This window comes from Pyrus communis, chromosome 16 (genome assembly GCF_041283825.1).
Source record: "Pyrus communis isolate YQ-2024b chromosome 16, ASM4128382v1, whole genome shotgun sequence".
NCBI lineage: Eukaryota > Viridiplantae > Streptophyta > Magnoliopsida > Rosales > Rosaceae > Pyrus > Pyrus communis.
This window is the reverse complement of record NC_142580.1, coordinates 2409956-2423107: the sequence shown is the minus strand read 5'-3', so window position 1 is coordinate 2423107 and position 13152 is coordinate 2409956. Positions and strand designations below refer to the sequence as shown.

At 39.3% G+C, this 13152-nt stretch overlaps 3 protein-coding genes and 1 pseudogene across 3 annotated transcripts; 3 read left to right on the top strand and 1 right to left on the bottom strand.

Annotated features, from left to right (window-relative positions):
- Positions 1-1003: 1003 nt before the first annotated feature.
- On the top strand, positions 1004-3107 carry LOC137731632 (uncharacterized). Its single transcript, XM_068470794.2, has 2 exons — positions 1004-1406; positions 1511-3107. The coding sequence occupies exons 1-2, from the start codon at positions 1249-1251 to the stop codon at positions 1596-1598; spliced, it is 246 nt and encodes an 81-aa protein (XP_068326895.2). The 5' UTR covers positions 1004-1248; the 3' UTR covers positions 1599-3107.
- Positions 1724-3107, top strand: LOC148689823 (ethylene-responsive transcription factor ERF118-like). Its single transcript, XM_088688319.1, has one exon. The coding sequence runs from the start codon at positions 1724-1726 to the stop codon at positions 2747-2749; it is 1026 nt and encodes a 341-aa protein (XP_088544445.1). The 3' UTR covers positions 2750-3107.
- Positions 3108-5818: 2711 nt separating this feature from the next.
- Positions 5819-7243, bottom strand: LOC137731274 (tetraketide alpha-pyrone reductase 2-like; annotated as a pseudogene).
- A 2360-nt stretch (positions 7244-9603) lies between these two features.
- LOC137732326 (3-ketoacyl-CoA synthase 6) lies at positions 9604-11444 on the top strand. The gene has a single exon (XM_068471637.2). The coding sequence runs from the start codon at positions 9732-9734 to the stop codon at positions 11220-11222; it is 1491 nt and encodes a 496-aa protein (XP_068327738.1). The 5' UTR covers positions 9604-9731; the 3' UTR covers positions 11223-11444.
- Positions 11445-13152: the final 1708 nt, after the last annotated feature.

Here is a 13152-nt window from a genome sequence, read left to right as displayed (position 1 = left end):
AAATTGACGTTTTAATACCAATCATCCTTTTTAATTTGTGATAAGAATTAAAATTTTAATTGATTTATTTATAAATTTTCCGAAATTATAAAATTTTCATGTTAGTCTAACTAGTTTTTCATCCAATAAAGTCATGTTCTTGCACATAACTTGTATTTAGGTTGTTTCGAATCTTCAACGCCTCACTCCCTTCTAACAAGTTGCTTAGACAAAAATAATTTTAAGATTTTATAAAAAGTTGAAATAAAAAGAACGACATGTGCTCACTTCTCTGTGTTTTGAAGTGAAGATAGCTCAAAAACATTGTCATTGGGAACTCAACCTATTGTAAATTTTGAGGCTATTCTTTATGTTGAAATGTTGAAATAACTCTAAATTAGGGGTGCAACTCAGACGGGTTAGGTGGGTTAGAAGGTCAACCCAACTCTAACCCAACTTTTACAATTCGGGTTCAGGTTTGGGTTGGGTTTTAATTGGATTCATTTGGGTTCGAGTTTAATCGGGTTCAAAAGTCACTAGTTAATCCTCCACGAAGGTGCAAATATCATTAAGAAGCAAGTTGCACAACTCAACCCAATCAATGAACGGGTTGAAATCGGGTTGGGTTTGGGCATGTTATAACTAAAATAAACCACTTGTTCGGGTTTAAAGTCGGATTGAACATGGATAGGTTCGGATTGGCCCAACCTAAGTTGCACCATTACTCCAAACATCAGTCATATGTTTCACATAACTTATTTTGAGTAAAAAATTACCAAATAGAATGATATGACAAATTAATAATTCTACAGCCCGCTTTAAAATTTTATTTTATACAACAAATTAAAAAATATATATAATCTCATTTGATATTTTAAAATTTTTGATTTTATGGAGATTTGCGTTGTTGAATCTTTTAATTGAAGGTCAGTTTTTATATTTTATTTTTTTTTTTCTTTCTGTTTCTGTAGAGTCGGTGTATTGTAAAAGTCGATGAAAACTATTTAACCACACTCTCTGATCTCTGTCACATAAAATCGTGGCCATAGATTCGTCATCCTCTCTAACCCTTTTGACCACCAAACCGTCTTGAGGCTTTAGGGGTTTTGCTGCGGCTATATCTAGCTATCACTCTGCCTCTTACAGTCTTCTTCTTTCGCTTTGGCTCTCTCTCTATCTTTTCTCACGGATTTTCACAGAAGGTTTTGGATTTAGGTTTTCTCTGAGGAACGGAGGAGAGCGAAAGAGGAGGCTGCGTGGAGAGATTTTATGTCGGCTAGCTTTGATTTGGTGGTGCTTGGGGCTCCGTCGAAGCTCTGGATTTTAACTGCTGCTTGCTCTGCCGTCTGCTTTATGCTTCTCTGCTTTTGCCGGCAGAGATTCAACCCGGTGATTCGACCTGTTTCGATGAATTTGAGACCAAAAGGGTATGTGGGTTTTTGGTTATATTCTCTAAATCTTTGTTAAACCCTGTGGGTTTTTCAATTCTGGGTTGATTTATTTGAATCTTACTAGTTGTTGAAATTTGCAGGATTTGTTCTGGATTGCAATATTTTGGGGCTTTTCATATAAAAAGATTTTCTTTCCTCTTCTTATTCCTGAGAGGGGATCTAACCTGATACCACTCACATCACAAACTCAAATCTCATATTTTTAATTTCGTTTTTTTTTTTTCATTTTTTCTGGGTATTTTTGAGGGTTTTTGGGAGAAGATTTTAGGCATTTTTAGAAATTAGTTCAGAAAATGCCTGAGCCTCAGAGACAGCTGGTAAATCAGCGGAACAGTATGAGAAAGTCCAAGAGAGAACTATTTCCTGCTCAACAGTCCAAGATTACGAGGAAAGTTCGTATTATTTGTTACGATCCCGACGCCACTGATGACTCATCTTCGAGCGAAGATGAAGGAGGAAGAAAGAGAAGCTTTGCTAAAAACCCAAGACGCTTCGTTCGTGAAATTACTTTCTGTCAACCCAATGTTGCGCTCCCGCCGCCGAAGGCCGCCGCTGAGCCGGAGAGCTCAGGTCAAGACAGCAACTACGGTGGAGTTAAAACCCTGAAACCCAGCAACAAGAAGGTGAAATTCACTAAATCCCATCGGCAGTCCTCTTCTCCTTACAGAGGAGTGAGACAGCGCAAATGGGGGAAATGGGCAGCTGAGATTCGCGACCCTTTCAAAGGGGCTCGTATCTGGCTTGGGACTTTCAACACTGCAGAGGACGCTTCCAAGGCCTATGAGGCGAAGCGGCTTGAAATTGAAGAAATGGTGGCTGCTGCTCCGACCGCCGTTTCAGCCTCTGATAAAAGCAACAACACCTCGGCCTCAGCTGTCGTTTCCAACAACTGTTCCTACAACAACGCTGAACCGTCTGAGGATTCCGACTGTGTCCTGTCTCAGAGGTCTCCTTCGTCAGTGCTTGATTTGGAGACATCTGCTTCTAATAACATTCAGAATGGTGCTGATTTGGAGAAGGAGATTGCCGATGATTCGACAAATCTTGGAGAGCTGCAAATACCCGATTTGGGTTTTCTTGATGATTCATTGGGCCCTCTTCATTTTGATCAAGACATAACCTTGGGACCGGAGCTCGATTCTCTTTACTTAGAGGATTTCGGGCAGTACTTCGACGATTACAGCAGCATTGAGGATATTCAGATTCCCGGATTTGAAAGCGATGAGCCGAGCAGTCTTCCCGACTGTGACTTTGAGGATCTTGGCAAGGATGACATTGCTTGCTGGTTGGATGAACCCCTCAACATAGTATGCCAATAAGTTTTTGCAGCTAGGAGAGTATCTTAAGAGTTTAATCTCCGTTAGTATCGGTAATTATTAGCTATGGTTTTGCAGCAATTAGGTGAAACATCAAGAACTCTTAACCAACACATTGGGGGTTCTTGAGTGAGAGTTTAATTAATTTGTTTGTTTAAAGAGAGATTAAGACGGTGATTAGCGGCTCAAGCATGGTAATGTTCAGTTTGAATCCTTGAGTTTTCTCGTGCTATCAGAGCCGTCCAAAGGGTTTTCGATCTCATTCGTTGTTGCAGAAGAGGGTTTAATGTTATATCTCTCTGTTTTCTCCGTGATGTAGTACTGGACTATGAAGTTTCTGCAATGAATTTTGCTTTACCTACTTTCTCATTTCTTTTTAAATGTTCATGGAGCTTTGGTGTGGATTGCTATCCATTGAAGGAGCACAAAGCTCGTGTCCCGTTTATTGTCGGGTCTTCTCAGTAGTTATTACCAAAGTTCTTTGATCTCGAGGTAGATGGTGACTTATTTTACCAAACTCCAACCGAAACGGGGCCTAGTTCTCACTTGAAGACGTTTTTCGTGTCAAAACGGGCTATATTTTGGCCTATGGCCCTTTAGCCGGGTCGGTTGGAAATGGCTTAACTGTTCCTCCCTATTCTGATAGGGCTGAAACATAAACCAATGTGGCGGTGTTCCAAATCTAAAACGCATTATTGTTGTGCGTTTTAACTTTTCGAATGGCGTTGAATAATTGGTTTTTGCCATCTATAAATATTATCATGTCGTTGGATAATTGGTTCTCTGCCATGAAATGCTCAAGCTTCATCGGATAATTAGTTTGGAACACCGGTCACTTTATAATGCTAATTTGGCACCTTGGCTATATCTCATGATGTAAAAATTCATATCTAGGAATGTCGCTATGGCATCCTAAATCAGTGATATATTTTCACAAGGCTAATTTTTCATGGCAATATGTAATATTGGTCTGGAACGTCATAGTTGCGGCGGAAAGGAGCGAGGAAGTCCCTCTGTTCTTCGTTGTTGTGAAAACGTAGTGAGGGTTGTAGGAGTGGACCTGAGTTGGTTTTCTTTTGCCAAACAAAGCATATCTAGTTGCTTCCAAAAAAAAAACAAAGCATATCTTGAACCAGAGGCGGTAAAATCCTTTCAGGTCCTTTGAGCTAGCTGTAGTCCAATAAATCCAATTCGCTCTCCCTGCGGGTCCCTTAAACCAAACCAATGGGTGTTTGGTGACACACCTTCAATGCCTTTGCTTGGCACGTGTCCTGGTGAATATCCTCTAACATCACATACCACTGCTTATAAAATTCGGAATTATCTCCGGATCTCTTTCTTCAAAGTCTATAGATCAAAATATTCAGATTCTTAAAATTTGATCAAACGGTAAAAAATTATTATAATTTTTAAAATTTTTTACTAACTTCTATATTTTTTACTAACTTCTCTGTTTTAATCAGATGAAACTGATTATAAAATTTGTTGTTTAACAAAATAATAATCATTTCGCATTACTTATGAATAATAAGTGAACGTCCCCTATGTTAACGGAAAGGCAAACCACTAATCAGTTTTATCTGGTCTTAATAAAGTGCTTATCATGTAGCTGCATAATTGTGTCACTAGTGTTACGGTGCCTTCAAGCTTCTTATTTACTTATAGGATTAATACTAAGGCTGTTTAAAATGTATTGGATTTACACCAAATGGTTATTATTTAGTTTAGAATGCGATATTTTGGTGGGAGATTTGTAAAAACTTAAAAGGGAACTAAGACCTTTGTGTAAGTCTTCAAAATGACTAGAGCTACACTAACACTTTGAGTAAGATTCAAACTTATGTGTAAAACGACGGAAACAATGTTGTGCTTATTAGCTCTAAAAGCTTAAGGGCTCGTTTGGATATACTTTTGAAATCTCTGAAAGCGCTTTTAAAGAAAATATTTTTTTGGTTTCAAAAGCACTTAAAGTGCTTTTCCAGGATTTACTTGCATCTTTACTAATGATTGGTTCTAAAAACATATTCATCAAAAACGTTTTCAGTCATTTCAAAAGCACATCCAAACGAGCTCTAAATATGTTTTTTTTAAATAAAATTTATGAGATTTTCCAGTCAAAAAACGCATTTAAGCTTTTGCACTTGAATTATAAAAAATGTGACTAAACAACGAAAAACAAAAAGAAACCGTAATTAACGTCTTGTCTTTCGATTGAAATCAAAGCGAGGAATGTCCCTTTCCTTTTGATTAATAGTTAACAATTCTGCATCACGACTTTTTGTCACAGCTTTTATTATTACATTTGATTCTGGTTTTTACAACGGATAAGAAAGTATTATCATTTTTTTAATTCCTAATCTTCTCTTTGTAAACTAGCACATCTGAAAATTGAAAATAAAATATATTTCACAGTCAAAATCTGTAATTAAATACTTTACAATTAAAAATCAAATTAACTACGGGACTAGTTGATCTCATTTCAATTATTTTTTTTCACTTATTCGATTCATGACAGCATTACAAGTAAACATGCCTATTGTTTTTATTTTGGTAACAAAAATTTTAGGGTGAGGGGAGTTTACCTCATCTCGGAATCAGAGCATACTACAAGTCTCTTTGAAAACTTACAAAGGGGTCTTAGCCCCCTTTTTTTTTTTTCTTTTACAGATCACCAGCTAAAAGGAATTGTTGACAGCAGAACTTGAACCTACACCTTAATTTAGCAAAAAGAACGATCCTTACCAACTTAACTCACCATTTATATGTAATGTAAATATACTACTTTAGCCAAACTGGTAGATCCCTAGAATCAAACATTCTGTTAAAAGCTCTGTCCAAAACTTTGACGGTCAAAAGGCACAAGACACGCCAAAAACTTTAACGAAGCAAAAATTGAATATTGAAAAAGGAAAAGAAGAAGATAACAAAACACAAATAATGATGGAGATCCTGCTTTAACACCCTTGCTCATTCCTCATCTACTACTATTGATTTGTTTTCCCTTTTGGACAAGTGGAGGGGAAAATCGAACTCAGGGCTTCGGGTGCAGGAGACGAATGCTAAGACTGTATCTTACAACGAAACTTGGAACGCACTCAAGGGCAACGCCTTGTGCGATTCGTTCATAGAAATCAAAAATCGCTTCTGTTGGAAACTAGTGATGCAGTCATCAAACATTGTTTCAAGCGTTTTGAAAGGTGGAAATACCAGTTGTGCTGTTTTACTGGTTTCCATACTAAACCAAGAAAAACTTAAAAACACTAGAGATACTCACTTCACTTGTTTTCATATGGATAGGATGGATATTTGGCCCTCAACATCTCATTGATCTCCGACCAGTGCGCAACCGAGCTCGAACATATCAGCCTTCCCGACGCTTTGCTTTCCACCATTGCTAAAATGTGCGCAGCCACCACATCATCTATGTGCACAAATCCGACTGTCGTGTTCGGGAACTCCCCTCTTGAACCAAACGGCATATTCAATATACGTATTCTGAAATTGGACAAATTATTGTTCGGTACTAGAATATTGTCACGTGGTTTAACCTGTTAGTATAGCAAGTATCATATATAGTGTGCTGGTTGGTTGTGGTGCTAGCAGAGGACCAACCATGAACGACGGATTCACCACCACGAGATCCATTCTGCTCTCCTCGGCAATTCTCCATGCCTCCTACTCTGCTGTAGTTTTTGCATAAGCATACCAAAGCTGTACACAAACAATAATTTACACATGAATATTGCATTTCGACTTCAATTCAACATCTATGTGTTATTTTTTATGATGAATGTGGTAGGCCAAAGAAAAGCTAAGCAGACAAGAAGAAATCCTTTCCCTCAGACCGCATCAGCACTTGCCACCGGTTCAGGTACAAGATACTATCATTACCGCTTGGACAATTAGACATCCAACCCGTAATCACAACGACCCAATTGATCTGGAACTAAACATGGAGTGGAAGGGTTTGTAAGTGGTTACATTGTAGTGTTTGCAGTACTTAGGATCACTCCAATGTGATTCATTGAATGGAGAGGCCTGCTGGGCATCGTAACAATATCTTACAGAAAAGCAAGAAGAGGTGAGCACAACCCGTTTCACGCGTGCTGTTGAGCACGAATTCAGAACATTTAGTGTGCCCTTTATACATGGATCAATCGAATTTACCAACAATCAAATCAAAGTTTCGTTTTAGCTTGAATATTTTTCATGAATGCACCACATTTTAGCACTCTGCAGTTTTGAAAGCTCTCAAGTTTTCTCCCAATCAAGCAACAAGACAGCTAAAAGATCAAATGAACAGCTTAACTAAGTTGCCTGAACATTGTCGTCTTATGGAACAAGTACGGGCGATACAGCGTGGAAGACTCCATCGACGCCTCGTACAGCCTCATCAAAGCTTCCTTCCACCATCAAATCAGCTTTCCACAACTCGAGCCTTTCCTTGGCTCCATTCAACTCCCACAGATAACCCACCTTCCCCACATCCGCTGTCATCAAATAAACCAATTGTAAATTCTAGCTACATGAACTGTAATCATATCTAAATACATAGATGGAATCGTGGGACAATCTAAAATTATAAATTATAAGTAGACTTGAGCGTAGACATATTGGTTAAAGCGTAATGCTAATTTATAGTTTGAACTTTGAATCTCATCCGGCTGATTATTTGAAGGTTTTGAATTTGTAGTGATATTAATTTTTTTTTTTAAATTAATCTTATTAGTAAGGAAGACTGAAAGAGAGGAAGTACATTTGAACTCAGCTGCATAAAGAGGAGTAAACTGCTCCAACTAATGTCGCTACGTTTGTACCAGTGACGTGCTCATTTTAAGGAATTTCGTTATCTTAGGACCGTTATAGTTACGGCCGCAACAAAAGAATGGTCCCTTATGTACTTCATTCTTTCCGGGCCAGGTCCTAGTCCTAGATCAGATTATGCCGGCTGCTCTTCAGTGGATGTTACTAATTTTCCCTCAATTTATTTTTTATTTTTTATGTACTTTGAAAAGCTATAAGTGGGCCAAGGGAAGCTTCAAAATATTTGTTTTGGTCCAACAAAGAAGCTACAAAATGGGCCGCACCGTCGTCCTACAAGTTTAGATCATGGAGACTGGAGAGAGCACGCGCACGCAACGGCGATGCCGCCATTGAAGCGACCATTAAATTTCTCTCAACTTTTTGTGACCGACCTACCCCATCCCTTCTTTCCAAACTACTCCTATTCAGATTTGGTCAATCCCCACGTAAATATTATCTCAACACATTATTTCTGTCAAATGTCAAACATCGCATTACTCTATTGAGTCAACACACTCGTCATTCTCCTCCTCCTCCTCCCTCATAATCCCAGAAGATACTCCAAGTTTTCTGGGGTTAACATGAAAACATAATGAAACGAATCACTGAGTTATTTATGAAAGAAACTTACGTGCCATAGATCATTATTCTGACGTTCTGTGTCTTAAATACATCTTCGTAAGAGAAAAATTTACGCATATCGTTGTATTATTAGCATGAGACACCATAATAAAGATATATTTAATTGTGTCATGTATCTTCTCGTTGTTTAGGGTTTAGGATTATTGTTAGCTCCAACGTATACTCAACGGATGTGAATAATACGTCCAACTGTTTTTGCTGCATGAAATGCATTATTTCGAAAACAAATCAATTGGAGACTGGAAATTAATTTCTCTAACTATAATTTGGTGGACCTTCATTTTCAAATTTTTCCCAGGATATATATTTTGAAAAATGTTAAGGAAATTCCCTCAAAAGTATGACTCTTCATGGATTTTTTGCCACCTCATTTTCTTCCACAATGTTTTATGATGTTGACACAGAAATTAACGTTAAGGTGTAAGATGACAAAGAGTTCATAGGGAGTCTCATTTTAAGAGAGTCTCCTTAGCATTTCTCATATATTTTTTAGGCATTTAGTTTGAAATTAAATTTAGATATAACATCATTGTCATGTAGTTGAGAATATGCATCAAATTAAATTACGTTCAGTTTGTATACCTAAACAGTCGTTAATATGAAACTATACAACCAAAAATTTAGAGTATTATTGACACTCTAAAAGTTTCATTGTGTACTCCAAATTTTCTACATTTAAAAAGAAAAGTAGACTTTTGAGGAGTATCAATAACAGTACCCAAAATTTATCTCTTTTCGTTTTGTATGATCATATTGATAAGTGAAGTAGATTACACATGTGTATTATAATTAAGAAAGAGTATAGAAGATATATGGTGACTATATCTGATTAGGACAATTCCCACCTTAAGTGGAACGATATGGGGCCAATGTAACTAAAACACAACAGGTCTCATGCTATTATGAAACGAGTTGTACAACAACATGATCGGACAACTCAACTCAAATTTTTCTTAAAAGAAGGATCCACCGTATCCATCTACCATTGAAATTAATTCAGGATCAACCCCAAACTAGTTAAGTTAAATGTTTGACAAATTGTAGAAAGGGAAGCTCATAATTGGTGGAACCAAAACAAAAGGAGCTATGTATGTTAGGGCATGGTTTTAGTTAGATGGGGAAAAATAAATGTTTGGGAAAAAGTATAATTAATACCAAGGTTAAGTGAACGTTGCCAATTAGTACTACAGTTTAATAATATTCATTTTTATCTATAAGTGAGAGGTTTTAAGTTCGATTCTTTTAAAAAGTGAATTTGAACCATATTATTTGACTAGCTCATTGTGAAGTTTACCCCAATCTCACTCCCGTAGATAATATTGTTTATTAAAAAAAAAAAAAAAAAAAAAGTGAGCGTTGAGTGTTGTGTAGTCCCCATTTAATCTCCTCATCTGCCTCCTTCATTGCCCCGGTCCTGTTGCCTTTAAATCCCCACCCTCCTTCCCCAACTAATACAACATCCCCTCAACTCTCACCACCACCACTGCTCATCATCTCTTCTCATCTCTCTCCTTCTCTGCGGAACACCTAGCAGCCAGCCATGCCTCCAATCTTGCAGGACTTCTCCAACTCCGTCAAGCTCAAGTATGTCAAGCTCGGCTACCAGTACCTCGTCAACCACATTCTCACCCTCACTCTCATCCCCATCATGGCCGGTATCCTCCTGGAGGTCCTCCGCCTTGGCCCCGACGAGCTTCTCAAGCTCTGGGACTCCCTCCACTTCGACCTCGTCCAAATCCTATGCTCCTCCTTCCTCATCATCTTCATCGCCACGGTCTACTTCATGTCCAAACCCCGCCCCATCTACCTTGTTGACTACGCCTGCTTCAAACCTCCGGTCACTTGCCGCGTTCCGTTCTCCACCTTCATGGAGCATTCCCGCCTCATCCTCAGCAACAACCCTAAGAGCGTCGAGTTCCAGATGAGGATCCTCGAGCGCTCGGGCCTCGGCGAGGAGACCTGCCTCCCTCCGGCAATCCACTACATTCCGCCCAACCCCACCATGGAGGCCGCTAGGGGCGAGGCGGAGCTCGTCATCTTCTCCGCCATGGACTCTCTGTTCGAGAAAACGGGGCTTAAACCCAAAGACATCGATATTCTTATCGTCAATTGCAGCCTCTTCTCGCCGACGCCGTCTCTCTCGGCGATGGTGATCAACAAATACAAGCTGAGGAGCAACATCAAGAGCTTCAACCTCTCCGGTATGGGCTGCAGCGCCGGCCTCATCTCAATCGATTTGGCGCGCGACCTCCTCCAGGTGCATCCCAACTCCAACGCGGTTGTCGTCAGCACCGAGATCATCACCCCGAACTATTACCAAGGCAATGAGAGGGCGATGCTCCTCCCCAACTGCCTCTTCCGGATGGGAGGCGCCGCCTTGCTTTTATCGAACAGGAGGTCCGAGCACCGCCGCGCCAAGTATCGATTGGTCCACGTAGTCCGGACCCACAAAGGAGCCGACGACAAGGCGTATAAGTGCGTGTTCGAAGAAGAGGACAAGGAGGGCAAAGTTGGAATTTCGCTCTCTAAAGATCTGATGGCAATTGCGGGGGAAGCGCTGAAATCGAACATCACGACGATCGGGCCGCTGGTGCTGCCAGCGTCGGAGCAGTTGCTGTTTCTCTTCACGCTCATCGGGCGGAAAATCTTGAACCCGAAATGGAAGCCCTACATTCCAGATTTCCGACTGGCGTTCGAGCACTTCTGCATCCACGCGGGCGGGAGAGCAGTGATCGACGAGCTGCAGAAGAATTTACAGCTGTCGGCGGAGCACTGCGAGGCGTCGAGGATGACGCTGCATAGGTTCGGCAATACGTCGTCGTCATCGCTGTGGTACGAGTTGGGGTACATCGAGGCGAAGGGTAGGATGAGAAAGGGTGATAGGGTCTGGCAGATTGCATTCGGGAGCGGGTTTAAGTGCAACAGCGCTGTTTGGAAGTGCAATCGAGCCATCAAAACGGCGTCGGATGGACCCTGGGTTGATTGTATCGATAGGTACCCGGTTCATATTCCTGAAGTGGTGAAGCTTTAGAGTTTGCAAACAAGAACACGAATGAAATGGTGAATGGTGATTGGTGGTGGCTTTTCTTTGATTAAAATCAAATATATATTTTAATCATATTTTGTACATTACATGATATGACGGTTGATGATTGAAATCTTTCTTTATATCATAAAAAACAGAATCTAATCATCAGCCGTTACAACATGTAGTTTTTTAAAATGGTAATGTTTTGGAGACTTAATTTTTAAATTTGGTTTTGCATTTAATGTTTCTAACAACATCTAGTATTCTCTTTATGCAACTCTCGCCTTGTCTATGTGCCTTGATTTTCTTTTGATTCATTCAATTATAAGGCTAAAAACAAGTGGACAACCACCGCTGATATTGGTGCAAAACTAATACAGTTGTACAAGGTCCCGTTTGAGTGGAAGAAACATACTTCTGTAGAAAACAATTATACTTGCCCCGACCATAAATGAAATGCCTTGAGGCAGATGATGATATCTTCCATTCATGGAAATGTATTTTACGCATCCTTTTGTTCAGTTTACACAAGCTAAATAAGTAACTAACAAGGAATTTGAGGACCGCCAAATTAAAAAAGGGATATTAGCCCATCATAATTAAATTTTGTTGCACGGCCATCCAAAATGCAGCTAAAAGAAGAGGTCCTGGATTTAAGGCTATGAAGCTTCTGCCCAGGTGCATACGTAGTAGCTAGGGTTGGTGGCGCCTGGTGTAATATACGTGCATTCTACGAGTCTACAGGTCGAAAATATGGAAAGAGATTTTCATAGGAGGGGAAAGCTAAGTTCTGGGTTAGCTAACTCTAACTACACACGTAAACTAAGTGCGTGAATGCATTTGAAGCCTGAACTTTCTGGTAATCAAAGAGAAATTAATAAATTAAAGTTATATATATACAGACACAAAGAGAAAGACCCATATATCGTGACTGGATTTATGAGCAAAATCCATGCATGGAAGCAGCTAGCCCTAGGTTTTTTTACCATTTACAAGCTAGGGGTTAAGGTGGATATGCATGGTTAATTAAGCTTTCTTGTCCACTTAAGGCTGTAAGTTTTTAAAGCTTTGGTATTTAGTACTCTTGAAATGCAGTAGAAACTTGGCTAACATATATTGTACCTTACTTATTGCAAACAGATGATTATTTTCAGTTATAAGGGGATCATTGAAAATTGGCCGTTCTTCCCTAATGTGAAGAACTGAAAACGGTTCTCTCTTTAATTTCGTTATCTGGCCAATTGAAACGGCTGAGCAGTATGCCTATGTATGTATTGGTGAATGACTTCATGGTTGCGGTCCTTGTGGATGCAAGGGTGAAGAAATTAGTTAACAAATATGCAGGGCTGCAGATGCCATTAATATTTCAAAGATTATACGGTGGCTAGCCAGCATTGGCCATTGCAGATGAGACTGAAACTGTCGTATATAAGAAAGATTTAGCTAGTAAAACTGGTTTCTATTATCTTGGCATTCTAAACTACTAATGCACGGTTATGTGAAAAAAGTCTTGTATATAAAATATAACATTGTGTTAGACTGTTAGGAGTCTAAAAAATGATATTAATAGTGAACCGTTGAGTACAAGTTGGTTAATTATTTTTTATCTTTTTATTTTATAGAAAAACAGTTAATTTATTTGGGTGTTGCATTACATGCAAAAATATCATCCACGCTACCTCTAAATCGACAAGTGTCTCGCTACCGTGATATGATTGTGATATGTTTGTCTGCACTCTGTACCCATTGACCGCCCAATAAAACTAACCAATTGACATGTCATCTGAGAAGAGAACATGTTGGAAGCCATCTCAGAGCATCTGTTAATTACTTTAATTCGGCCCCACATTTGGAAACAATTAAACAAAGTCGCTAGATCGTATTTTTCAACGGATAGAAATTTGCTGTTGATGACCAATCATGGTTAGACACG